We start from the raw sequence: 26,424 nt of genomic DNA, 5'->3' as shown, positions 1-26,424 counted from the left end.
TCTCGCCATCTTTCTTTCTCCCTAACACTCTTTCTCCCTCTTACCCCATCTTTATCCCCTCTTTCTCATCCATCTTTGACTCATTCTCTCTCAATCTCTCTTCCTCTCTTCCCTCTTTCTCACCCATTTTTATTCTCTCACACACAAAACCTTGCCATCAAGGGTTTATTCCACAGGCACATTGTCAAGTCCGTGTAACAGGTGTAGCAAAGTTTTACTCCTTTAACATCAGCAATGGTGTCTTAGTTGTAGCGTGAAGGTAAAGGAAAAAAAAAAGATGTATACAATTTTAAATAAAAAATATGGTCCAATTCATGTTGAAATTCAATAGAAGAAATTCAGGGGAAAGGGGTTCAAGGTTCGGGTCCAGATGGCAATGACCTCACGGAAGTGTACTGATCCAATCATGTGAGATGCTCCGTTTATTGTCCCCTGGGGACGTCACTTTAGTCACTCGTTCCATACAAACGACGTGATTCCAAGAACGAAAATGATATTGTGTTCCCCAAACCCGAGAATGTGTGTACAAATCATCCAGATATTGCTTGAATAGTAGTCATATTAGTACGCTAACCTTCAGACCCTTCTATTTAAGCGTAAAAGTGCTGTCCAACTTGAATGCATTAAGCTTGGGTCGAAGAGCAACATACTCTATGGTGATATTCCCTGCAGCTTCATCTTTCATGGCACCAGTCATGCTATTATTAAAAGAGGGAAACTTCTGAACCATATCTGGTACATAATTCGATGTGTCAATTAGTGAGGCCAATTTTTTAACAATTAAAGACATGACACTCGATGTGGTAGAGAACTGAATCAGTGTCTGAATAATGCAGGTGCAGAGAAGGAGAAAACTATTTAACCTGCACATAATTATAGCGAAAATCATACAGATATAATTAAGATAAATCTAAAATGGCGACACCAGTGTACAGGGGCTTGGTGAAGGTAAATAGACCCTTAGATAACTTAATGAGGAGCAAATTGTCATCGACGATCTGCCTTGCCTTAAATTTCGGACAACCAATAAACTGTGCCACACCATAAATGATATCATACTGTTAAACCACATGGAGATGATGCTATTTACATGGCAATTGAAGAAATTTTCAATAAAAAGCATTATCCATAAGCTTATAGATGCAATTCTCAAAGGGGTTTGCAGTCTGAGCACGGCAATAAAAGTTAAACATGACATAAGAAATCATCTATAATTTCAGGTCAAAACAAATAAAGCAGGGCAAGTCATCAAGATTGGCCCCATATGCAAGGTAGTGCTGCAGTGTATTTGCATGTATAAAATATTTTTTTCACAGTTCAAGAGTCAGTAAGAGTTAAGGCGTTATGCCATTCGGCGATATGCCGTTCACAGAGGCAGATCTGATAGGTAGTCATGAAATTTACATGAAAAGGACAGATCACCACGAAATAGGAGCAATCACAATTGGTGACGATGGTTTTCAAGTTCAAGTTTTCATATTCGGTTTCCTGTACTCGCTGGTAAATGCCAATATGAAGCTTGTCAAGCATTTTATGGTTTATAGAGATAAAGATAATTATTAGTGTTTTAGATTTTGATGTGTTCATATTGGAACAACTCCTAAAGGATATTAATTTCATTCAGAGCAGTTTTTATTATGTGATACAAAAAATAACAGTCGTACAAATGTATATGGGTGATACAATAAATAACAATTGTCATCGCATTCCAGTGGTAAATAAAGACAGGGATGATTTTGAAACACAGTGAACTAGGCATTTGTGTTTGGATTTCCACCCACGAAGCCCACAGTAATTACAAAATATAGGTTTCTAAGGGGGTAGGTTCTGAAACACAAATACCTACATATTCCTCTCTCTGGTTCAGGGGGCACAGGAAGCTGCCTTAAGCTGCTTGTGTTCACATCTTTACTGGCTGTTTACAATGTTGCCATGTTGCATTGTTCTTAGCTCAAAACGGTAAAAATATAAACATGTGGAGAAAACTATTGTCCAATTATTAAAGCCATGATTAATTATAGCTACATAACATTTAAGTAAAAATATTCACAAAAATGCAGAGACTACTGAACACACTAGTAAAGCTGTGCTGCTAAGACAATTTTAATTGCTCAGTATATAAATAAATTACTCAACAATTTCTGACATGCTGTAAAGGTTTTTGACTGGTCATGAACTTGGAAACTGGACTGAAAGCAATCACAGCCTGACTGAGAAGTATTTTTCTTAAAGAAACAATCGAGACTTTAGCTGACAAGAGATTGTAGAAATGTAGGGTTGACAACAAGACTCCAATGTAGTAAAAACTCTGTAGCTTAAAAGCAAGTCTTTGATTGCATAAAAACCTCACTTAATTATTTTTACACGAAATTCCAACGGAAAAAAGAAGCTCAAAGAAATTGTGACTTGAAAATCATTGTTGCTGGAGCAGCACAAAATAAGCTACATTAAAAAAATACTGATGTCCTCTTTGAGAAAGTACACATGGGCAGCAAAGTATTTTAAATCACAGTGATAAAGATCATTATTGGCACCAATAACGATACTGTAGCACTAAGTGAGGTACCATACCTTCAGGATTGGTTGTGCTAGCGGAAATTGTTTATTGGTACTACTTCAACTGTTTTCATTTTCCTTGGCTCTATTTCGATCATGCTAGTACGAGACAGTTCAAATCATTTTGGGTTCTTTTCCTGTCAACTTGCTTACCGCCCCAAATCTGGCAAGAGAGCACTTTTTCAGGATTTCGATTCACTCGCTCATCGCTCACATTCATCCACTTGGCTGCAGAGCAGCCCCAAGCGGCATCATTTGAACCAAGACACGTCTTTCTTCCCACCAATTATTTTGCCATTGACTTCACTTGGGCATAAAGCAGGACCTTCAATGCTCTGCTGGACTGTTGTACTAATGTCCAACTGCTGACTACTAGGTTTTCTTCAGACGGCATCAGAAACGAAACTCTCATTGATTTGGTGGTATACTGTTTTGTTATTATTCATATGGCGTCTGAGTAATATAATGTGTTGGTGTCATTTGGCACAGAAGTTTTGTTTCCTTGCCAGTCTGCTGGTTTGGCATCTTCACTGTGGCTTCTGGGTTTGTTATTGGAAGCATAACCTTCCATGTTCAGCTGGAGTGATGTATTGATGTCCAGCTGACTTGTGGGCTGTGCGCTGCTGGTGTGGCACACCAAGGCGGGATCGTTGATGGAGACCAAGTCGTAGGCGGGCGGCGGGCCACGGGGAGACGGTGCGTGCACGTCACAGAGTGGAGCCTTGACGGTGGGCTTGTTGTGCAGCACGTCACGGTGGTCGCTGACGGAGTGTGGCGCCTCCTCGTCACGGCGACAGCAGCACGCCAAGCGGCCTCTGCGACGTGCCACCAGCAGCACCTCCACCACCACACCGAACAGCACCAGGCCCAGCACAGAGTACAGCAGGGCCAGGTAGTCGTAGCCAATCTCGTCCCTGCGCACAAGGGACAAGTGCTGTTCAGCCTCGCAGTCCTTCCTCCGTACAACACACAGTGCTCGACCCTCTGTGTATCTATATGAACATTCATTTTCGACAGTGTGTTTCATAAGTGCAAGAATAATTTTTGACTCATGTTCCAACCAAGCAAAAAAATCCTTGCCCAATATTGTGATAATTTTAAATCGTAAAGAGCAAATTCCTCACCCCCTTGTGTGTCTAACCCTGTACTGATGTCCATGATAAGAAAATACTTCGTACACCTTTGGTATATGTTGTCCAGATATGTGTTTCAATAACAGAATATTATGGCAGCACAGTATATCAGGATGTTGCCAGTGACGCATCATTGAGCTGCTGTGGAACTACATGGATATAAGTAGTTAAGGAGACGGTGTGTGCAAACGTCATGTTAATGATTGAACTCAAATTTAAAATGACTGCACCCCTTCCGGATAGCAAAATATTTTTTGTTACAATTGAGTTTAATTTCTCCCAGCAAGTATTATAGGTTGGTTCTCCAGAAACTGATGCTGCGCAAGGATTATTATTGTGTGTCCACCATCTTTGGTGTGACATCATGGCTGCCATAATGAATGCCTTTGTCTTTGATCCTTGACCTTATCTCTGGCTGCAATTAATTTGACCCTGATCGCCATCTTTGATGACATTCACCCCAGCTGCCAATTTAAATTCCAGAATTTTCCACCATTTTGAATTGTTCCAGCCGCCATATTTCATTTTGATGTCATGGCCTCCATCTTGTTTTCGCCTGATAGAGATCACACTCTTGGTTGACACAATGTCCTCTGTGTTGTTTTCTTCTGCTAGAGTTTGCAATCTGTTTGTTCCTAGAGTATGCCAGCATTACTCTATCTCATGCACGTAAGGTTGATGTTTCATTTCCTATCAGTGTTCTTATGACCATTATAGACCATTTCAGTTTATTTTTTTGTACAAAATATATCGGAAGCGTGATGATTCGCACCATGACAGGTAGGACCTCTGGTGTGGTAAACATTATGCAGTTGACCACATGGCCATAAATACATATTCGAGACTAAGAATTAAATACATTATATATAAAAAACACACATTTGTAATTAAATCTTTTTTAATATGAAGGAATAATAGCAGTACCTATTGGTGGCCTAGCCGACATCTTTGTATTTAATGCTTGCAAATAGGAGTGCTAGTGTCGCGTAGTGCACACATCGCCTTATTGAGTGTGTGGCCACCATCTATGTTTTAAAAACATGCTACTAGGAACACTAGTATCGTATACTGCACACATCGTCTGCTAGAGTGTGCTAATGCCATGGTTTTTTTTATCAGCTAGAGTGCTGAAATGCCAACTACCAGATCACTGGGCATTTTAGTCACCTTATTGAAAAACAGTTGTTATTATAATTATTTACCTTAACAATTCGGAAAAATTAAAAAAAAAATCATTAAAAAATCTTATTGAAAAACATATTGATTCAAACCATTACCATCCTTAATCCTTTACTGGGGCCAGAAAAAGTAATTTTTGCTTCAAAAACGTATTTAATTATATATAAAATTAAATTCCCTATATTCAAGCCACCAATGTCATATGGTCCGCATACTTAAAATATAATTAAAAACCTAAGAATTTGGAAATATATTCATAAATAATTAAAAATTTTAATTATTTTTGTATTCATGAATTTTATCTATTACGATCTTGGATTAATCATTTGTCAGCGCTTAAAGTAATTATGCTAAAACATTATTTTTCGAATTAATTTTCCGTATTACCTTTTGACGAGTTTATTAATTTTCATCACTAAAACCAATAAATCTTTACAAGATAACTGCCCGACTGAATAAAAATGTTACTCGATATCACTATGCCTACCATAAGGCCATATTTGGTGCACTTTATGATAACTAAAGTTCCAAATAAAAGCAAACAGGCCTAGTGTCTACAAACCTTGAGACCTTCTTTTTCAATACATGACATAAATTTCAACAAAGTCATTCTAATGTCAAGCATATAGACCAAGCATCTCTGAACCACAGGCCTTTTTCGATACATGACAAAACTTTTAACTAGGTATTCTCCAATGTCAAGACATATAAACCAAGCGTAACCAAAACATGAGGTCTTGGTTTTCGATTCTTGTCATTCCTTTTAAACAAGCCATGACCTATTTCAAGCAGAAAAGACCAGAGTCTCCGACTTGCCAGACCTATAGTACACTAGGGGATATAACCTGGCGTGCTTGACATATCTTATTAGCTGTATTTCAAGAATAAGTATAGACCAAATTACTAAGCAAGTTTTACGCTTAGGTACTATAGGACCAAGCATCCCTGAAATATGTTTTAACGCTTACTTAAAGGCCACGAGGTTCTGAACCATTAAATAGCTATTCAATCGTAACTACAGACTTGACTACGAACATTCGTCATTTAGAACACATTTGTATGCATATTCTACCTAAAGGCTACACATGTGACCTCTAGGACACACATTTTGTTGCACATTCATTAAAAAAATGGACTTTAAACAAATTGTATGTAAATTCAAGTGCCTAGTTTGCCTCTTACATGGCTTTTGCAATGTGCCCCACTTGCATCGTGCTACAAATGTAGCCAAATGCTCCATCTGGATATAAATGTAGCCTATTTCTCCAAATAGCTACAAATATAGACATACGCTTAATCTGGCTACAAATGCAGCCCGGATAGAAATGCAACCAATTGCTTCATCTGGCTACAAATGTGGTCGTTCGCTCCATCTGGCTACAAATGTAGCCAATTGCTCTATTTGGATACAAGGCTTTGTAGCCTGGCTACAAATGTAGCCAATTGGAATCGCTCAATCTGGCTAAAAATGTAGCCACTTATTCTGGCTACAATTGAATCCAATTGCTCTATCGGTCTACAATGTAGCTTTCTAGCCTGGCTACAATTTACAAATCAAATGCTCCATCCTGCTAAATATTTAGCCAATTTGACTACATGTTTCCACATACCTAATTAAAATATTATTAGTTTTATTTTGGTAACAGAAATTCACCAATTAAATGAAACTGTTACAATTTCATGGCTCACATAAAAATAAAAATAATCATGGAGCGGTTGTTTGCTCAAGAATAACCAAGGGCACATGGTGAAAACCAGCGTAAGTATTGCATAACCATGGCTCATCAGGCCTCATGTTTCAGAGATTCTTGGCCTGTATAGACTAACACTTGACACTCTAGTAATCATAAGGTGCATCGAATACGGACTATGGCAGGCATTGTGATATCGTACAACATATTTTCTCAGTCGTACAGTTATCTTGCAAATTTTACTTCCTCTTAGTAACTTAGATTAATAAACGTGTTTAAAGCTAATGGAGAAAATGAATTTAAATAATCATTTTCAAGCTAAATTCTTTAAGCATTAACAAAGACTCGAACAAGGACCGTAAAAGATGAATTTTATAAATATGAAATTAGTAAATATTTTGTCGATTTAAAGTTTTTTTTTAAATTATTAGGTTAATAATTACAGATTTTCAATATTGCGGACAATATGACATCTGTGGCTTAATGGAGGATGGCTGTTGAGGAATGTAAGCCACTTGTGAACATTTTGTCATATTTAATTAATTAAGTACTTTTATGGAAAATTACTTTTTCTGATCCCGGCCAAGGATAAAACCAAACACAGTAATCGTTCGAACTAATCAGTATTTTAATAAATAATTTTTTTAATGAATTTTTTTATTTATTTACGACTTATTAGGTAAATAACTACAGATTTTCAATGTGGTGGCCAAAATTCCCAACGATAATTGGCGCTCTAGCGGTAAAAAAAATGATATTAGCTCACACTAGTACATAATGCGTGCAAAATGTGACACTAGCATTCCTATTAGCAAATTTTAAAAACAAATATGGTGGCAGTGCCCTCTATCAGAAGATGTGTACACTACATGACACTAGCGCTCCTAGTAGCAAGCATTGAAAACAAAGATGGTGGGTCGGCCTCCAACAGATACTGCTATTATTCCTTAGTACTTAAAAAAATACATGTCCGAATATGTGTTATTTATATATATATACCTCATTATACTAGTATGTACATGTCTCGATGTTTGTTCAGTCAAAGGCATATGTTTTCCATACTAGAAGTTTTACCTGCAATGGTTCACTTTGTTTCAGGTGTATTTTGTACAATAAATTAAGTTTTAAATGTCTACAAAAGTCATTAGAACAATGATCTGTAATGGAACATCGACCTCACATGCATGAGACAAAGTGATGCTGACACACTCTAAGAGCAAACAGCTAACAAAATATGAAGACTTCCGGAAGAAGAAAACAATATGGTGGAATTATTTAAATCGATGACGGCGAGCTCCAGCAACAGAAATACCGATGGCGGCTTCCAGCAGAAGAAAACAAAATGGCACATATGATTTTTTAATTCAATATGGTATAATCCAAGATGGCGGACACACAATCTTAATCCTCGCACCAACACCAGTTTCAGGAGGAACCAACCTATACCGCTCGAACTGATTTGAAGTTATCGTGTTTGTTTATGATTTGTTACAATTATTTTTAAAGAGTGTCCTTTCGAGCTTTTGAACAAGCTTCGGTATGAGCATTTATGCAGCTATGGGTCCACTCCCTAGACTCCATAGTTTTTAAAAAATGTAGGTACCTATAAGACTTTCCATGACACACACTTAAGTCTCTGCTGTGTACTTAGCTACTAACATGCACGTCGAAGGCCCCACAGGGTCACTACAGACTGGCGGGGATTCACTCACATGGTGTTACTTGGGGCCTGCACTTAATGGCACAGTGCCTCAAAGCATACCTTTGGTGAGTTACAGTGAAGGCTATTAGGGACTAGAAATAAAGGGGAGGGCAAATTGGGGCCTCGTTGATTTTCGAGGCTTTTTTTAATGCCTGGGATTGCCCTGATATGATGATATATACAGATCACGTTTACCGTTATTACCATGGTAACCTTTGTGGGGTTTGAAAAGGTGTACACTAAGTGACGGGCAGGGATCACGGGGTGGTGCTTGGTTTCTCTCGACGGCTCTGGTGCAGATCAATTAAATATTTCCAAATCAACTTTTGACCTTCATGGCAGTCCTCAAGTTCACAAACCTTAACAAAAATCTTTCGTGTCTCATTATTTTCGAAATGACAAACGGACCACTGTAGGGTCGGTCTGTATGCACACTGTTTTGCAGCGGGCACCAGCTACCACCGCAAAGTCGGAGGGATGCTGGACATGTAGCGACCATCACGAGCAAGTGTGCCGTTGCACTTCGTAACGTTGCATGTACTCAACCTGTTATCATGAGTTTTTATCTCTTTTACTTTTGTTTTGGCAAACTGGACATCATGCAGGCTCAATTTTGTGAATAGTGAAAATAATTTCTTTGATATGTAATATATTTGTTTATTTTAATCATATCTTAATGTAAAATGTGAAAAATGTGAAGTTTATTTCTAATCTAAAGTGAAGTGCTACAAGATATATATATATATATATAAGAAAAAAAACATTTATTTAAAAGACTTTATGAAGGACAAACATTTTTTAACACTGATATTTAATTACCTTAAATATTTTTCATTTACTTTAGCTGAGATGTATTATTGATCATTTTGGAATTAAACCAGTATTGTTTGATTTTTGTTCACCAAGTTTGATATCTTGTGTCACTATCTATGGTTTAGCTTCTTAAAGAGATAACCTATTTTGCTCTTTCTTATTCCTTGTCGGTCAGCCATTAGGTATGTGAACATCGCACTACTTTTAACTGTTTAATTCCGCTGGATTATGCGGTGATTTTATTACCGCTTACCGACTTTTGCGTGAGTTTTCTTTCTTGATTCCTCCGGAATCATTTTATGTGTTTATTTTTGGCCGATGTCTTAATATTTGTTATTTTTTTTTATTTATTTAGCGGTCCTTGTGGGTGGCGTGAGACATCCGAGCCATGCTTGATGTAGTCCAATAAGTACGAGATGGGAGTGAGCCTTTTATCCTCCTCTATTAGCATCAGGATGCAGCTACTATTTCAGGAAAGTGTATTCCTTAATTCTTTTCAGCTTCTAGCATGTTTTGGCATGAATGTTAATCTGTTTTTGGACATCTTTATCATCGCGTCGAAACATATTAAATACATCAAGTGAAAGGAACTTTTCTTATTTTAACTATCAAATCAAATAAAAAAATAAAGATTTTAGTAATAATCTTTAAAATATTTAAATGGTCTTCTTGTTATTGTAATTGCCACTGGTGTAACCAGCTATATGTTATATTTATTTATAATGTTTATTTTTCTTGCGGGGCACCCAAGCTTGGTAATTTTACGAACTATTGTTAACCATAATACTCCTCCGATATTTGTAAGATAAGTATGTGCATGATTTTTAAAATAAAAAAAGGCCTGAACCGAAGTAAATATAAAATCAGATCCTTTCGTTAAGTAATCTTTATCTTGGTAAGTTCTGTTGGTTGTAAGAGCCAAGTGATGAACCAGTCGGCGCATGTTTGATCTGCTTATATATTTCTCTTCACATACAAAACAGTGTCATTGAGCCTAAGGTCCCGGGGCTTCCCTGTTGTGTCCCCCACAAGGTCAACCTAGCCGACTGAGGTGGACATGGCAGACAAGGGCGAGGCACCGTTCAGTTAGTAATAGTCTAGGGCAGAACTATGCTTACGTTAGCCAGGGAGCAACCTGGCGCAGTCCGAGCTGACAACTCAACAGCGCGTCTTACAACTACTTACAAGCAGGAGCGTACGGGATTTTCTTTCATCTTGGAGTATGGGAAGGGGGGTGAGGGGGGTGGGGATAGAACTTAGTGTTTCATGTTTGCTTTCAAAGGCTTTCCTTTGTTTGGTGGTAGTGCCAGAATTTTAAAGGATTTTTAGGATTTTTTTTTACCGGGCGGGTGGGTGATAGATATCCCCCCCCACCACCCCCCCCCCCCACCCCGTCCTTTCCTGAGTAAGCACTTGAAATAAGCTCACATCAAATATACCCTGTCCTAGGCAGGGTTTATAAACTAAACAAAAATCTCAAGAACGCAAGACGCAATAAGTTCAACGTTTTCAAATACTTTACTTGACTATAAACTATGTACAACGCCAAATCGCAACGCAAGCATCGGCCGACACTCAACTTCTTGTGTTTCGGCTTTTTTTCGCCTTCCATATTTGAAGTAATAGTTCCGAAAAATTGTTAAGACGAACACAATGGGTACGTGAATAGAAAGCAACGATGTTGTTTTTATTAAGTACATTACAAACAATATAATAAAATAGAAACTTGACTTTTTAAAAATAAAAATCTAGATTTCAAATGTTTTCACGAGCTTTATCCAAATACTAGCCTAAAGGATCCCTTAGCTAAGCTAAAAGTGCATCATAGTTGACACGGCCATCTTTGCGTTGCTTTAGAATCCTCACAAGGGCTGCTGATGCGTCCCTGCATCCGTCCACTAAACCGAGACTTCCAGGGATGCGACACTCGCATCCACTGATGCGTCCCTACATCCATTAGCTTCAGAATTGTATTTTATTTTGATTGTATATAATAATAGTTAGGTTTTTTTTAATAAGATTTGTTTAAAACCTTACAAGCGTAAGGGATAACTCAAATAGAGACAAAAGAAAACGATAGTAAAAATTACCGAAAGGCGAACTTTAAACTTATAAGGTATATTAAATGCTCATTTTAATTTATTTTAGTATTTTGTAATTCATAACAAACTTTTTATTTTGATCGCGAAAATGTATAATTATAAATTATGTTTTAACTGGTTTTATTTACGTTTTGCTGATTATTAGTAGATATCAAAACTCAAAATGGCTACATGCACATTAGTGCTCCCAATTCTCAACAGGTGGTGCTAGCAGTAAAAGTATTCGGATACTAGCTGTCCATTAGAAATGGGTCCTTTATACATTGCGGCTGATTTTGCTAAGGGCTGTAGGGATTTATGTACTGAAGACGCCTCCCTATGTATTCAGACACAGCTATGATAAATATGAATTAGGTATCAAAAGAAGTCCAAAGGGAAGAGTTTTGATTTCGATAGTATTGTAATTTTAAGTTGTAAGGTTGGTGAAGTCTTGCGACTTTCCTAAAAAAAGACCATGATTTACTGAATTTGGTTATGTGCTACATTGTTGCGACAGCATAGTTTTTAAACTTGGCTTAACCTCTCCTGTCTCTACTGATAAGGAATCAGGCCAGTGTTTTACTAGGTAATGGCAAGTGTAGAGAGCGAGCGGTGGCTTGCCTGAGTTCGTAGAGCAGCACCGGGCAGCAGCAGAAGCACAGCAGCAGGAGGACCACGACGAAGGAACACGTGACGCACGGGAAGGCTAGTTCCAGCGCGCCCAGGCCGTGCCACGTGACCACGCCGTGGCGCGAGGCGGCCATCTTGTCGACCTGGCGGGGTCTCGTCTCGCACTGCGCCTCTCCCCTCGCCCGCTCCGCAGCTGGAGGACAACTGACCGCAGGCTGGTCAGCTGGTCGTCCGCGGGACTGTGGCAAGACTCACCTGGAAATTCCCCGGGCACGATGACGTGCAGAATCAAACAGGAAATTTTTTTTTCTTGGTGGCAAGGACGCATCCAGCTCAACACCGAAGAGGGTAATTTTTCAGGATTCGAAATCTTTCAACAGAAATTAGCCTACATACTTCATTAAAAAAAAAATGATCGCTTGTAATTCAGTACATTAAATTGAAGTGAAACTTCTTTGGTACCGGTAGTTCAAACCTTGACTCGTAAGTATATCGTAAGGGGTAAAATGGCAGAGTGTGTGTGTGTGAGAGAGAGAGGACAATTTTCTAAATTAACAAAATTATTAGTCTACTTACTCAAAATAACTGCTCATGACTAATTAACAATAAATATTACTCACTCGAAATAAAAACCCCATAAAATGTTAAAGATATTAACATTTTCAGGATCTTAACTACCTATAGCATGAAAACCATTCATAGCTACGATTTATAGACATTTTAAAAAGTATATCAACTTTGATAAATTTTCATCTGCACCACATTTATGATAATACTTACTTAGTACATATCTATTAGGTACTCAGAAAAAACATTTATACAATTTAATAACAATAACAATAAATATTACTCACTCGAAATAAAAAAACCATAAAATGTTATAGATATTAACATTTTCAGGATCTTAACTACCTATAGCATGAAAACCATTCATAGCTACGATTTATACACATTTTAATAAGTATATCAACTTTGATAAATTTTCATCTGAACCACATTTATGATAATACTTACTTAGTACATATATATTAGGTACTCAGAAAAAACATTTATACAATTTAATAACAATAACAATAAAAATAACAGCTCGAGGTTTTTTTTTATTTCAATTCTTTTTCAAGTATTTAAGAATCCTAACATTTATGTACCGTATTTACTAGAAATTTGATTAAAAGAGAAACATATTAATAAACATTAATTAATAAATTATTAATACAAAATAATGGATTAGGATATCAATAATTATTGATTCTTCAATATTGATTTAATAACAATAAATATTACTCAGTGTTGAAAACACAATAAACATAATTTGTTTAGTAAACTTCATAGCTGTGATTGATTATAATAAATTAGTTTTTAATTTGATTTTATATAATGTCTAGGTTAGATGTGATCATGCATTCGCGTAGACTGATTTGGTAGCTCTGCAAATATCACCTATCACTGAGTTATAGAGCAAAAGATTCTGTCAATATTCCTACATAGACATACTGCAATGCTTTCATTAGCATCTTGGTAATGTTGTGTATTCGAATTAATGAACAATGACAACATGTCCGCCGCTCCACGACTCGATAACTAAAAGGGACGGTCCTACCTAAATGCAATTCTTTACATTATAACCACATTGCCAAAAAGTTGAAATAAATACAATTAATATTCTACGCACGGGATTTGTTATTTTTTTTTAACCAGCTTATTCTTATTTGTATTTAACATATTTACAAGCTCATGGGCTCATAATAATAATACGATGTGTGATTTAGTTAGTGAAATAATACTTTGTGACAAATAATTACCTTGTCAAACTAAAGCGTGAAAAGCATTATACCTACCAGCAAAAAAAAAAATTAGTTACACAGCTAAAATAATACTCATATAACAATGTTTAACAATACTGATTTGAAGAAGTAATTAAAATAATAAGTACTTGAAAGAACACCGTTTTCTTGCGAAAATGGCCCGTGGCGCGGTGCACAACAGTAAGCTCAAACCCCGTTGAGTTGCCCTTTTTTTTCCTAAATACTCCCCAAAGTAGGTGTGGCGTCAGGCGCAGGCGGGTAGCCGCCTATCCCTGCAGCACGGCGGAGTTGAGCCTGTGCAAATATACACCAGTTCAAACATGCACCGTTGAAGCTGACCTTGCCAGCGAGTGGCATGCTCAGGCTGCGGTGTCGAGAGTTGGACGCGCACAATGGCGTTGGTTAGGTTATTAATACTTCAATCAGGCACGAAGTTCTTCCCGGCACGGTCGGCATGTCCCCTGAGATCCTGGCGACAGCAGGGGCACAGCACCGCCTCTTCACCTTCGTGAGGTTCCAACACGCGCCCATCACGGGGTCCGCCCCCCCCCCCCCCCCATCATGGGAAGTATTCTGTGAGCAAGTCGCGACGGTACTGGGCCCGAACGCGACTCCGATGGTCTGGATCAGTGGCGAATAGCAACCACTCCACAGCGCGAAGCGTGAGTGAGTGGGCTGGACTGTGTTTGCAGCGACGGGAGAGGACCCGGGTCTCCTGGCGCGGATTTCCAGCATTCCAAGGTCTTCATAACGGAGACTGCAGGGTGGCACTCTGCATCCCAGCCCTTGTCAGGGTATCTCTTTGTTCAAGGGAGGACCACCGGGATTTCTCCCCATCCTTTCGGCGTAGCTCCTGTTGGTTTTACACCAGGCCTAGCTGTCCGCTTGCAGGGCTTGTCTTGCCTTCTGCCGCTGTGAATATTGCCAGAACCGAGGCTGTCCCGCTGGCCTGGCCGCGGCTCCGGCGCTAGGGGAAGGGAATATTTACAGCAGCCCATTTCTTTTTACGGGCAGCTGGGGGCTTGCGCAACGAATTTAAATGCGGGCCAACCCCCGCATGGGTGATTTTTCTGCCCCGCTCAACTCTTCTTCCCCTTGTCCAGTAGTCACCTGCTTGCTTTAATGCATGCTAATTGAACCCCACATGACCAGACCCAGGGATTTATCTGGATCACATCAGCTAACTTTAACCTCGGGTGATCAATGGGGCATAAAATAAATAAAATAAATACTCATTATTCAATATTAGTTTAAACATGTGTATAAAAAACATACATTTGAATAAATAATAAAAATTATAAAATTTGTTTAAACATTTACCAAATGTATTTATTTTTATTATTTATTCAAATGTATCAAATTTTATAATTTTTATTATTTATTAAATAATGTAAAATTTACAATCTAAATAAATTATACATACGAGAATATAACCTCACTTATATAAATACACTTGAAAAAATTTTAAAACACAATTTATATGACTAATATTCTCAATAAATAAATATTTTTTATTATATTGACCAATACAAGTATTCAATATCAATCACTAAATTTCTGAACGCGACTTACACGTAGTTCCAAATCTGTCACTAGAATTCGCTACCGGAACTGATGCGCCGACTATCTAATCACACGATTTGCAGGGCAAATGGTCAAGAGGTTGGGGGGAGGAACCCGGTTGCGTTTTGAGGTTTTTTGCTACACTCGAGTTTGCCCTGATAGGACGAGTATAATGTCAAAATAATTCACAGGAAACCCAAGTGATGCGATATAATAAAACGTCTCCGATAAAATCAAAACTTGAAAAATAGTAAACCCCTGTTTGGACCTAATTTTTGACAAGAAATTTTACTAAAATAACGCACATCTTGTTAAAATTCTTTAAAAAGTTAACAATAAATATTTTCCACACACATTATATGACAATAAAATACTAAGTATTTAAATATACTTTTAATATAATAAGTAATGTTATTTGTTAGATTAAAATAAGCGGAAAAAGAAAAAGTTACCTATGAAACGTCAGTTGTATTCTATGTAGTACAGTAAAAATTAATGTTTACCGTTTATGTAGTTTTCTCCGACGCCTATGCCGGGTATATACTGTGCGCTGCGAACCACGGCGGAGCGCGCAGTGTGCGAATTCGTGGATATTAATTTCCTAACAACCATGATTAATTTAATATTACTTAAAATAAAAACAGATTACTAAGGCTTACCTAGTATTAAAAGTCCAATGGACCGAGCAATGTATTTATTAATATATAGCAATACGATAAACAAATATGTATTCATACATCTGCGTAACATACAATTTGCATAATCTAGTAATATGTAATTTAAAAAAAAAGTAAAAATATTGCTTACTGCCAAGTTTTTAATTACGTTTATTTAGCACTATAAATACTGTGCTACGAAGCCTGACATAGGGGTGTAAGGAGAATATAAATATTATATTGGTTGTAATACCAGTATTATTACGCCTACCGGTATGCTTTTTAAAACTTGAAATTACTCTTTACTATAACTATTTTAGTTTAACAAATGTATTCCAATCTAGTTTTACTATCATAATTTCATTAGGCACAACAATAAGTGTGGTATGTCCCGTAATTTTTATGAAAGTAAATATATATGTGTTTGTGTTCATACTCGTGGGTCCACCATCTTCCTGTGATTATTTCGTTGCATGTTGCGCGCGCATCGTAAAAATTCACTCTCATCATATTCCCATAACACGCCTAAATAAGTTTAACTTCAAAAAAATTGAACATATTTTTATGATAATTAGTTACAAATTTTCTAAATACAGCTTTCGCACCCCCCCCCCCCCCTTCGCAACGACATCATTTGAAGGGTGGCAGCTTGCTTTTTAGGCTTTTTTTTTAAAAAAAAAAAAGTTGTCTCAGGGAGTACAGAGGAGAAAGAAAGTGTTGGTCTGCACGCTGGCTTGGACTCCTCCATATAACAGTGGGACGATTGCAGAAGCAGTCCTTAGGTCAGAGCATTTTAATTGTAGCCTATCGCGCCGACCAGTTGTTATCCAGGCGACACCGCAGCAGGTGTGCCACACAGGGACAACTAGCGTGGCTTGGCACCTAGTGTCCCAGGCGACAGTGTGCCGCCCTTTAGCTCTACCGATAAAGTTGAATTTAGGTTGTCAAATGTTTGGCCATTGTATAGCAAAATGAATCTTAGCTGTATAAAGGCTAATATGTTGTACTTTTGTTAAAAAGCTCAAAGTATCTCGCTCTGAAGAATCATAGAAGTGACATCAAGTAGTGAGTAGAGTTAGACTTACATAATAACATACCTGCACGGTATTAGCATTAAACTTAATTATAACAAAAAGGTGTTTTATTATTCAAATCAACTCCCTTACTTCTTTCATCCATCCTCTAGACTGTCAAGAAATAAACCAGTGTATTCTTTCTGAGTATGGAATTAACTACCAATGGAATGTGTATCCATCGTTCAGGAGCCTGCGGTCTGAGGCGGCCGGAAACACGTCTCTTCCTGGTGTGTCGCCGCTAGGGTATTACCCCGCTCGACCTGGCCCAAGGCTGTACGCGCTTCTCGAAGGTACAGTACTGTGCGTGGAGCGCTTCTCGGAGGTACAGTGCTGTGCGTGGTGCGCTTCTCGGAGGTACAGTACTGTGCGTGGAGCGCTTCTCGGAGGTACAGTGCTGTCCGTGGCGCGCTTCTCGGAGGTACAGTGCTGTGCGTGGTGCGCTTCTCGGAGGTACAGTACTGTGCGTGGAGCGCTTCTCGGAGGTACAGTGCTGTCCGTGGCGCGCTTCTCGGAGGTACAGTACTGTGCGTGGAGCGCTTTTCGGAGTTAAGTACTGTGCGTGGAGCGCTTCACGGAGGTACAGTGCTGTGCAAGGCGCGCTTCTCGGAGGTACAGTACTGTGCGTGGAGCGCTTTTCGGAGTTAAGTACTGTGCGTGAAGCGCTTCACGGAGGTACAGTGCTGTGCAAGGCGCGCTTCTCGGAGGTACAGTACTGTGCGTGGAGCGCTTTTCGGAGTTACAGTACTGTGCGTGGAGCGCTTCTCGGAGGTACAGTGCTGTGCGTGGCGCGCTTCTCGGAGGTACAGTGCTGTGCGTGGTGCGCTTCTCGGAGGTACAGTACTGTGCGTGGAGCGCTTCTCGGAGGTACAGTGCTGTGCGTGGCGCGCTTCTCGGAGGTACAGTACTGTGCGAGGAGCGCTTCTCGGAGGTACAGTACTGTGCGTGGAGCTCTTCTCGGAGGTACAGTACTGTGCGTGGAGCGCTTGTCGGAGGTACAGTGCTGTGCGTGGCGCGCTTCTCGGAGGTACAGTGCTGTGCGTGGAGCGCTTTTCGGAGGTACAGTGCTGTGCGTGGAGCGCTTTTCGGAGTTAAGTACTGTGCGTGAAGCGCTTCACGGAGGTACAGTGCTGTGCAAGGCGCGCTTCTCGGAGGTACAGTACTGTGCGTGGAGCGCTTTTCGGAGTTACAGTACTGTGCGTGGAGCGCTTCTCGGAGGTACAGTGCTGTGCGTGGCGCGCTTCTCGGAGGTAAAGTGCGGTGCGAGGAGCGCTTCTCGGAGGTACAGTACTGTGCGTGGAGCTCTTCTCGGAGGTACAGTACTGTGTGTGGAGCTCTTCTCGGAGGTACAGTGCTGTGCGTGGCGCGCTTCTCGGAGGTAAAGTGCGGTGCGAGGAGCGCTTCTCGGAGGTACAGTACTGTGCGTGGAGCTCTTCTCGGAGGTACAGTACTGTGCGTGGAGCGCTTGTCGGAGGTACAGTGCTGTGCGTGGCGCGCTTCTCGGAGGTAAAGTGCGGTGCGAGGAGCGCTTCTCGGAGGTACAGTACTGTGCGTGGAGCTCTTCTCGGAGGTACAGTACTGTGCGTGGAGCGCTTGTCGGAGGTACAGTGCTGTGCGTGGCGCGCTTCTCGGAGGTAAAGTGCGGTGCGAGGAGCGCTTCTCGGAGGTACAGTACTGTGCGTGGAGCTCTTCTCGGAGGTACAGTACTGTGCGTGGAGCGCTTGTCGGAGGTACAGTGCTGTGCGTGGCGCGCTTCTCGGAGGTACAGTGCTGTGCGTGGAGCGCTTTTCGGAGGTACAGTGCTGTGCGTGGAGCGCTTTTCGGAGTTAAGTACTGTGCGTGAAGCGCTTCACGGAGGTACAGTGCTGTGCAAGGCGCGCTTCTCGGAGGTACAGTACTGTGCGTGGAGCGCTTTTCGGAGTTACAGTACTGTGCGTGGAGCGCTTCTCGGAGGTACAGTGCTGTGCGTGGCGCGCTTCTCGGAGGTAAAGTGCGGTGCGAGGAGCGCTTCTCGGAGGTACAGTACTGTGCGTGGAGCTCTTCTCGGAGGTACAGTACTGTGCGTGGAGCGCTTGTCGGAGGTACAGTGCTGTGCGTGGCGCGCTTCTCGGAGGTACAGTGCTGTGCGTGGAGCGCTTTTCGGAGGTACAGTGCTGTGCGTGGAGCGCTTCTCGGAGGTACAGTACTGTGCGTGGAGCTCTTCTCGGAGGTACAGTACTGTGTGTGGAGCTCTTCTCGGAGGTACAATGCTGTGCGTGGAGCGCTTTTCGGAGGTACAGTGCTTTGCGTGGCGTGCTTCTTGGAGGTACAGTGCTGTGCGTGGAGCGCTTTTCGGAGGTACAGTACTGTGCGAGGAGCGCTTCATCAGAGGTACAGTGCTGTGCGTGGAGCGCTTCTCGGAGGTACAGTGCTGTGCGTGGAGCCCTTCTCGGAGGTACAGTGCTGTGCGTGGAGCTCTTCTCGGAGGTACAGTGCTGTGCGTGGCGCGCTTCTCGTGGGTACAGTGCTCTGCGTGGAGCGCTTTTCGGAGGTACAGTACTGTGCGAGGAGCGCTTTTCGGAGGTACAGTACTGTGCGAGGAGCGCTTCACGGAGGTACAGTGCTGTGCGTGGAGCTCTTCTCGGAGGTACAGTGCTGTGCGTGGAGCGCTTCTCGGAGGTACAGTGCTGTGCGTGGAGCTCTTCTCGGAGGTACAGTACTGTGCGAGGAGCGCTTCTCGGAGGTACAGTGCTGTGCGAGGAGCGCTTCTCGGAGGTACAGTGCTGTGCGTGGAGTTCTTCTCGGAGGTACAGTACTGTGTGTGGAGCTCTTCTCGGAGGTACAGTGCTGTGCGTGGAGCGCTTTTCGGAGGTACAGTGCTGTGCGTGGCGCGCTTCTCGGAGGTACAGTACTGTGCGTGGAGCTCTTCTCGGAGGTACAGTACTGTGCGTGGAGCGCTTTTCGGAGTTACAGTACTGTGCGTGGAGCGCTTCTCGGAGGTACAGTGCTGTGCGTGGCGTGCTTCTCGGAGGTACAGTGCTGTGCGTGGAGCGCTTTTCGGAGGTACAGTACTGTGCGTGGAGCGCTTCTCGGAGGTACAGTGCTGTGCGTGGCGCGCTTCACGGAGGTACAGTGCTGTGCGTGGAGCTCTTCTCGGAGGTACAGTACTGTGCGTGGAGCGCTTTTCGGAGTTACAGTACTGTGCGTGGAGCGCTTCTCGGAGGTACAGTGCTGTGCGTGGCGTGCTTCTCGGAGGTACAGTGCTGTGCGTGGAGCGCTTTTCGGAGGTACAGTACTGTGCGTGGAGCGCTTCTCGGAGGTACAGTGCTGTGCGTGGCGCGCTTCACGGAGGTACAGTGCTGTGCGTGGAGCTCTTCTCGGAGGTACAGTACTGTGCGTGGAGCGCTTTTCGGAGTTACAGTACTGTGCGTGGAGCGCTTCTCGGAGGTACAGTACTGTGCGTGGAGCGCTTCTCGGAGGTACAGTGCTGTGCGTGGCGCGCTTCACGGAGGTACAGTGCTGTGCGTGGAGCGCTTCTCGGAGGTACAGTACTGTGCGTGGAGCTCTTCTCGGAGGTACAGTACTGTGCGTGGAGCGCTTGTCGGAGGTACAGTGCTGTGCGTGGCGCGCTTCTCGGAGGTACAGTGCTGTGCGTGGAGCGCTTTTCGGAGGTACAGTGCTGTGCGTGGAGCGCTTCTCGGAGGTACAGTACTGTGCGTGGAGCTCTTCTCGGAGGTACAGTACTGTGTGTGGAGCTCTTCTCGGAGGTACAGTGCTGTGCGTGGAGCGCTTTTCGGAGGTACAGTGCTGTGCGTGGCGTGCTTCTCGGAGGTACAGTGCTGTGCGTGGAGCGCTTTTCGGAGGTACAGTACTGTGCGAGGAGCGCTTCTCGGAGGTACAGTGCTGTGCGTGGAGCGCTTCTCGGAGGTACAGTGCTGTGCGTGGAGCCCTTCTCGGAGGTACAGTGCTGTGCGTGGAGCTCTTCTCGGAGGTACAGTGCTGTGCGTGGCGCGCTTCTCGGAGGTACAGTGCTCTGCGTGGAGCGCTTTTCGGAGGTACAGTACTGTGCGAGGAGCGCTTCACGGAGGTACAGTGCTGTGCGTGGAGCTCTTCTCGGAGGTACAGTGCTGTGCGTGGAGCGCTTCTCGGAGGTACAGTGCTGTGCGTGGAGCCCTTCTCGGAGGTACAGTGCTGTGCGTGGAGCTCTTCTCGGAGGTACAGTGCTGTGCGTGGCGCGCTTCTCGGAGGTACAGTGCTGTGCGTGGAGCGCTTTTCGGAGGTACAGTACTGTGCGAGGAGCGCTTCACGGAGGTACAGTGCTGTGCGTGGAGCTCTTCTCGGAGGTACAGTGCTGTGCGTGGCGCGCTTCTCGGAGGTACAGTGCTGTGCGTGGAGCGCTTTTCGGAGGTACAGTGCTGTGCGTGGCGCGCTTCTCGGAGGTACAGTACTGTGCGTGGAGCTCTTCTCGGAGGTACAGTACTGTGCGTGGAGTGCTTGTCGGAGGTACAGTGCTGTGCGTGGCGTGCTTCTCGGAGGTACAGTAAAACGCACAAGTGGACCGCATCCCATTTCCCGCACGAAGGCCATTCCTGTACTTAATGAAATTCCGATTAATCCAAGGAACGTGTTACGCTTTTATTTTAATATTTACGCGAAATAATATTAGGGGCTCACCTAGTGAGGGGTGTTTTTGTGTTCGTGAGGCGGGATGATATGTGCGACGCTCGTTGGTGCTTCTAGCGCGGTGTCGCCTCTGAGCGCAAGACTGTGGACTGGCGCGCAGTCTTCTCGTCATGCATAGGGCAACTGTGATAATTGACCTGTTACCATATCATTATATATGGCGGAGAAATGAAGATAATGGTGTAATGATAGTCTCTTTAGTGCTTTCAAGAATCTGTAACAGAATGACTGTAAACGATTCTGAAAACACACGTTTTAGCCATTTTTACTCTTCTAAAAAAACAGCTTGGAAATTAAATACGGAAACAGAACTATGCATGCGCCCTCAGCGTATTCTCAAATGTTTTACGTAAACAAATACCACTCACATATTTTGAGCAGTTTTTAAATCGTGTTTTTTTTTTTTTTTCCTGAAGTTATGCACACCGCACGTGAGCCCGCGTAACTACTCAAGTGACACAACGCTCATGAAATAGGAGAATCAGGTCTTTTGCAATTTTTTTGCGACATTGGCTGCATAAGTTCCCATTTATTAATGATTTTGGGTCTTACAAAAGTCGATGCTACTGGCTATTATATTAAATGTTTGAAACATATTAGAGGTTCATTTATTAACTTTAACTTGGCAACATTTTCGTTTGAAGATTTTAACACTTCAGCACTGCAGTATATTTGAAGTTAATTTTTGGTTTTACGTTAAGAAAGAGGAGAGCAGGCCTATTTAGGAGGAGAACGTTAACCTATGTGCTTAGTGACGAAATGGAAATGCCAGCCGCGAGTGCGAACTGCTTCGCACGTCACACCCGGGTTGTTGCTTGACCGGGAGAGGGGGGAGGGACAGGAAGTGCGTGATGCCATCTGGCTTCCGGCGGACAGAACTCGGGACATCCGGGCTGCCACGGAGTTAGGGCTTGTCAGGAGACGGCATGCTGTGATGCAATTGAAGTCACTTTTAACATCGCCACCGCCAAAGCATTGCGGAAATGGTGCTGGATCAAGTATGAATTAGAATCTTCGTCGTTCAACACAGCCACTTTCATTAAAAATGGGTGCGTGTACTTAGGTACCCGCGTGAGAAATTATACTTCTTTGGCATCATTAAAAAATAGTTTTTAATTGCATGCAAAAATAGTGTGTGGAGTCCCTCCGCGCGGAAGAAGTGAAACTTCGTAATGTGGAAATGAAAATAGGAAGGGGTAGAAATTGATTTTTAGTGAAATCATATTGTATCAAATGAAACTAAAAAAATAAAGGAAATAAATTTTTTTAACGATTCATAGATTGATTTTCAGAGAGAGAGAGAGAGGGAGAGAGAGAGGGAGAGAGAGAGAGAGGGAGAGAGAGAGGGAGAGAGAGAGAGAGGGAGAGAGAGAGGGAGAGAGAGAGAGAGAGAGACCTATTGAATGTCTATAAAACTAACTTTTTAATGAGAGCAGATTTTCATGAAATAAATCATGAAATCATTCAACGATTAAAGCTGTTTATTTAATCAAGCGAACGGGTTCGCCCCAAGGAGAAAATTGACGCGACGAGACCTCGTGGACATAGAGAAATGACACACACTTACTATTTATGTGTCTATGAAACATGCTTTTTTTCTGCAATTTAAATTGTAATATATAAAAAGGGTATTGAAAATTGAAACAAATATGGCGACACTACAAATTGTCAGAATATTTATATATTTCTTACTCTCTACTTAGTTACTTACAATAGCATTCACTCTCGCTCTCTCTCTTTCTATTCCCCCTCCCCAGGAGCGTTAAACGTTTAACGCAACCTTGTTGGAAGTCGCATTAGAAGTATAACTTCAAAAATGGTTTTTTAAAACTGTTTTCACAATGCAAACAGTACAACCAATGTTTTGGACGTCCAACCAACATGGCAGATTATTCCGACCTTACGGCCAGCATTCTCACGTTCCCCTTCCACATATGCGCCCTAATAGGGTAGGGTGGGAGTAGAGTTACAGTAAGCTTTTAATAACATTCCAGAGATTTAAGAAAAACAGAACTGTTAGGGATCACTCCCTTTTGTTGATCCGGAGGGTATGAGGGCTTCAACAATGACGAGCGGCTGGGGCCACCAACCCAGCATATTCGCCGCCTCAGCCCCTTTACCGCACTCAGCTGACCAGACAGTTGGCTGTTCCTGAGCCCTGAGACTTTCTCAGCACTGCTGGCGCCTACCCCGATCTCCCACATGTCCCTGGGACCCCTCAATCGCCCAGTGAACCCGTGGTCCGGTGGAGGCCTATCCAACCTTGCTAGCTGTCCAGGCTAGCACCGGAGCTGTGTCGTTGCTCACCACGTCGACTCATCAGAGGGCTGGGGAAGCCTTGGAGCCTGCTCCAAGCGATCGTAGCAGCATGGCACAAACAATCTACTAAAATAAATAAATAAACAAACAAATCCTCTGGTTGCTATGTCACCATGCAGACGTGGCCACCTCTGGCCGCAGCCCGCCGGCACGAGGCAGCGAATCCCACGTGCGAACTGATGATCGGCGCACACGAGGCTATCATTGGCTTACAGCTCGCCAACAGGACTGTTGGACTGAACTGATTCAAACCATCCCAGGTTCGTTTGTTTACAGATGGTTCTTTAACAGTTGAAAACAGCTATAGACAACAATGCTCCACAGTATCAACATATATGTAAGCTTGCATTCTTCGATTCTGTTCATAATCCAACACGAGAAATAAAAACTCGTTTTTGGAACCACTTTAATTCATCAGTTTACAAGCACTTTTTTCACCTAACAACATGGCACGCAAAATCTTGAATGACTTACCGGAATAGCTAAAAGCTAAAACATATTTCAACTAACTTATTTAGGGATAAATATAAGTCCTTCCTTATAGAACACAATTTTATTTAAATGCATATTTAGTAGATTTCGAAGAAATACTACCTATTTTAGCCGTTACCGTGGCGAGACTTCCGGAAAGTTTTATACAGTTTTTTTATGATCTATAGACCCTAAAACCATATTCAAATAAAATTTTTATGTATCACATTTTTAAGCACATGATAACTTCCATAATTTTACAGAAATAACTTCCAAATAAATAGGCCTACATCACATTTAGTAATAGAAAATATCGGTGGAGTTATTTAATGTAAAAATCCCACAGTGACATCTAAATCTCAAATTCTCAACTAATGTGACCGTGTATGGTCATGAGACGTTAATTTAAGATTCTACACACAAACATTTAAGGACATGAAGAAGCTTATATTTCATATTAGCGGGTAGAAATAAACTGACATCTTGTGACGTCACGACTGTGTGAGGCAAAGACAGTGCACTTTCACACAAAAAAAATAGACAAAGTGGAGACTTCATTCCAACACAACATCGAATTCAGTGTTACCAACTCCGGATTTAGAAGAAGAAGAATAAATCCCGGAAATCGGTAATATATACATTATGTGAACTGGTATGAAGATCCTTCTAGAACATTCGAGAATCATCTTTATTAAACCAGAGAATTAATTGGAGGGGGAATAGGAGGGAAGGGGGGAGAGAAAATGGGTATATAAGCTCGGGGTTTTGACCAGTTAGGCATGGAGCAGCAGGACCATCGCCATCAACATCATGAGGCATTAGAGAGAGAGAGAGAGAGAGAGAGAGATCGACAGCAGGAAAGGTGTTTTGGAGAGCTAAGTATTGGTAGGGTTGTCATTATTAAATGGCCAGTAGAGTATGAATTATTGATGATGATAACCTTGATAGTATGTGTAGTATCTGTTGGACTTGTGTTTTTTTTGTGAATATGATGCACCTGTTTAAACTTAAAGTGTTATTTTGGTGCTGATAATGTGATTTTGGCACTTGTTCCATTTTCTGCACTTTCTGTGCATTTTCATTATTTTGCGGCCATATTGTTTTCAATAACTTGATTTAGCGCTCCAAAGACCTTACCTTATGAGTTGGTTAATAATATATTTTAATATTGGTAAAGATATTAAGCATTCAAATGTAGCCTATAAATGTTCGCTTTTTCTAGCCTAGAGCTTATACCAAAGAAAACTATAAAGTAAGATACAGTATTTATTGTGTGTAAATTATAATATTTTGTTTGGACTAACTAGTCTTCACAGATATAACTACTTTTGTACTGGAAGTTATTTATGAGATATGTTAAAGATTAACAATAAACGTTGGAACTAATTTTATGTGTTAGGTCAATGTTCTACGACCTTACATTTTTCAGCATAGGTTTTTGTCCCTTTGATTTTGTTTTTTTGAAGTTAATATGCAGGTTAGGCCCCATCTGGGCAAGTGTTTACCTTGTGGAAGGTAACAAGAGTTGATGCTTGCAGTGGGAGTTGGGACTCTGATGGGGCCCGGCCCAGCCTAACTAACACCAGCAAGAAATTAGAAAATAATAATATTTTTTTAGTAAAAGTGGTGACGAGGATGGTTAAAGGGGCGGAGAGGGTATGAAGTGGTGAAGGAGGAAGGGGGACGATACCTGTCACACCAGTAAATAAACAGGAAACAAATTTAAATACTGATAAAGGGGCTTAGCCCACTGCAGGTGATGGATTTAATAGAAGGAGGTTTACAGGGAGAAAATAGAAAAAAAAATTTATTACTGTCAAAGGTGGAGAGAGGGAGGTGTTTTGTGATTAATAACCTAATTTGCATATATTTAGCTGCTCCAATTCTCCTGCACTCCCTCTAATTATATATTTTGTTTGTCGTGCTAGGCACTCTAGGATTCAGGCCCTTATGAGATGCCAGTTAATGTGCTCATGTTTGTTCAGGAAGCCTTCAGTGACTCCTCGTGAAGTTGCTCTATTTTGCATTGAAATGCTTGTCGAAGTGCAGGTGCTGTTGTTTAGAGCAATGCCCATGTTCAATGGCAAGAT

At 41.7% G+C, this 26,424-nt stretch overlaps 1 protein-coding gene across 1 annotated transcript; it reads right to left on the bottom strand.

The window, feature by feature from the left end:
* Positions 1–1,614: 1,614 nt before the first annotated feature.
* LOC134541552 (uncharacterized) lies at positions 1,615–21,425 on the bottom strand. Its single transcript, XM_063385065.1, has 5 exons — positions 21,273–21,425; positions 20,158–20,764; positions 17,791–19,227; positions 11,777–12,008; positions 1,615–3,470 (listed from the first exon to the last, which is right to left on the bottom strand). The coding sequence occupies exons 1-5, from the start codon at positions 21,423–21,425 to the stop codon at positions 2,999–3,001; spliced, it is 2,901 nt and encodes a 966-aa protein (XP_063241135.1). The 3' UTR covers positions 1,615–2,998.
* Positions 21,426–26,424: the final 4,999 nt, after the last annotated feature.

The sequence above is a fragment of the Bacillus rossius genome (genome assembly GCF_032445375.1).
Source record: "Bacillus rossius redtenbacheri isolate Brsri chromosome 4 unlocalized genomic scaffold, Brsri_v3 Brsri_v3_scf4_1, whole genome shotgun sequence".
NCBI lineage: Eukaryota > Metazoa > Arthropoda > Insecta > Phasmatodea > Bacillidae > Bacillus > Bacillus rossius.
This window is presented reverse-complemented; position numbering and strand designations above follow the sequence as displayed.

Coding starts and splice junctions, on each gene's coding strand:
- LOC134541552 (XM_063385065.1), bottom strand. CDS start 21,425: ATGCGGTCCACTTGTGCGTTTTACTGTACCTCCGAGAAGCACGCCACG. Junction 20,765..21,272: donor AGCGCGCCACGCACAGCACT/GTACCTCCGAAA, acceptor CTCCACGCACAG/CACTGTACCTCCGAGAAGCG. Junction 3,471..11,776: donor GTGCTGCTCTACGAACTCAG/GCAAGCCACCGC, acceptor CCTTGTGCGCAG/GGACGAGATTGGCTACGACT.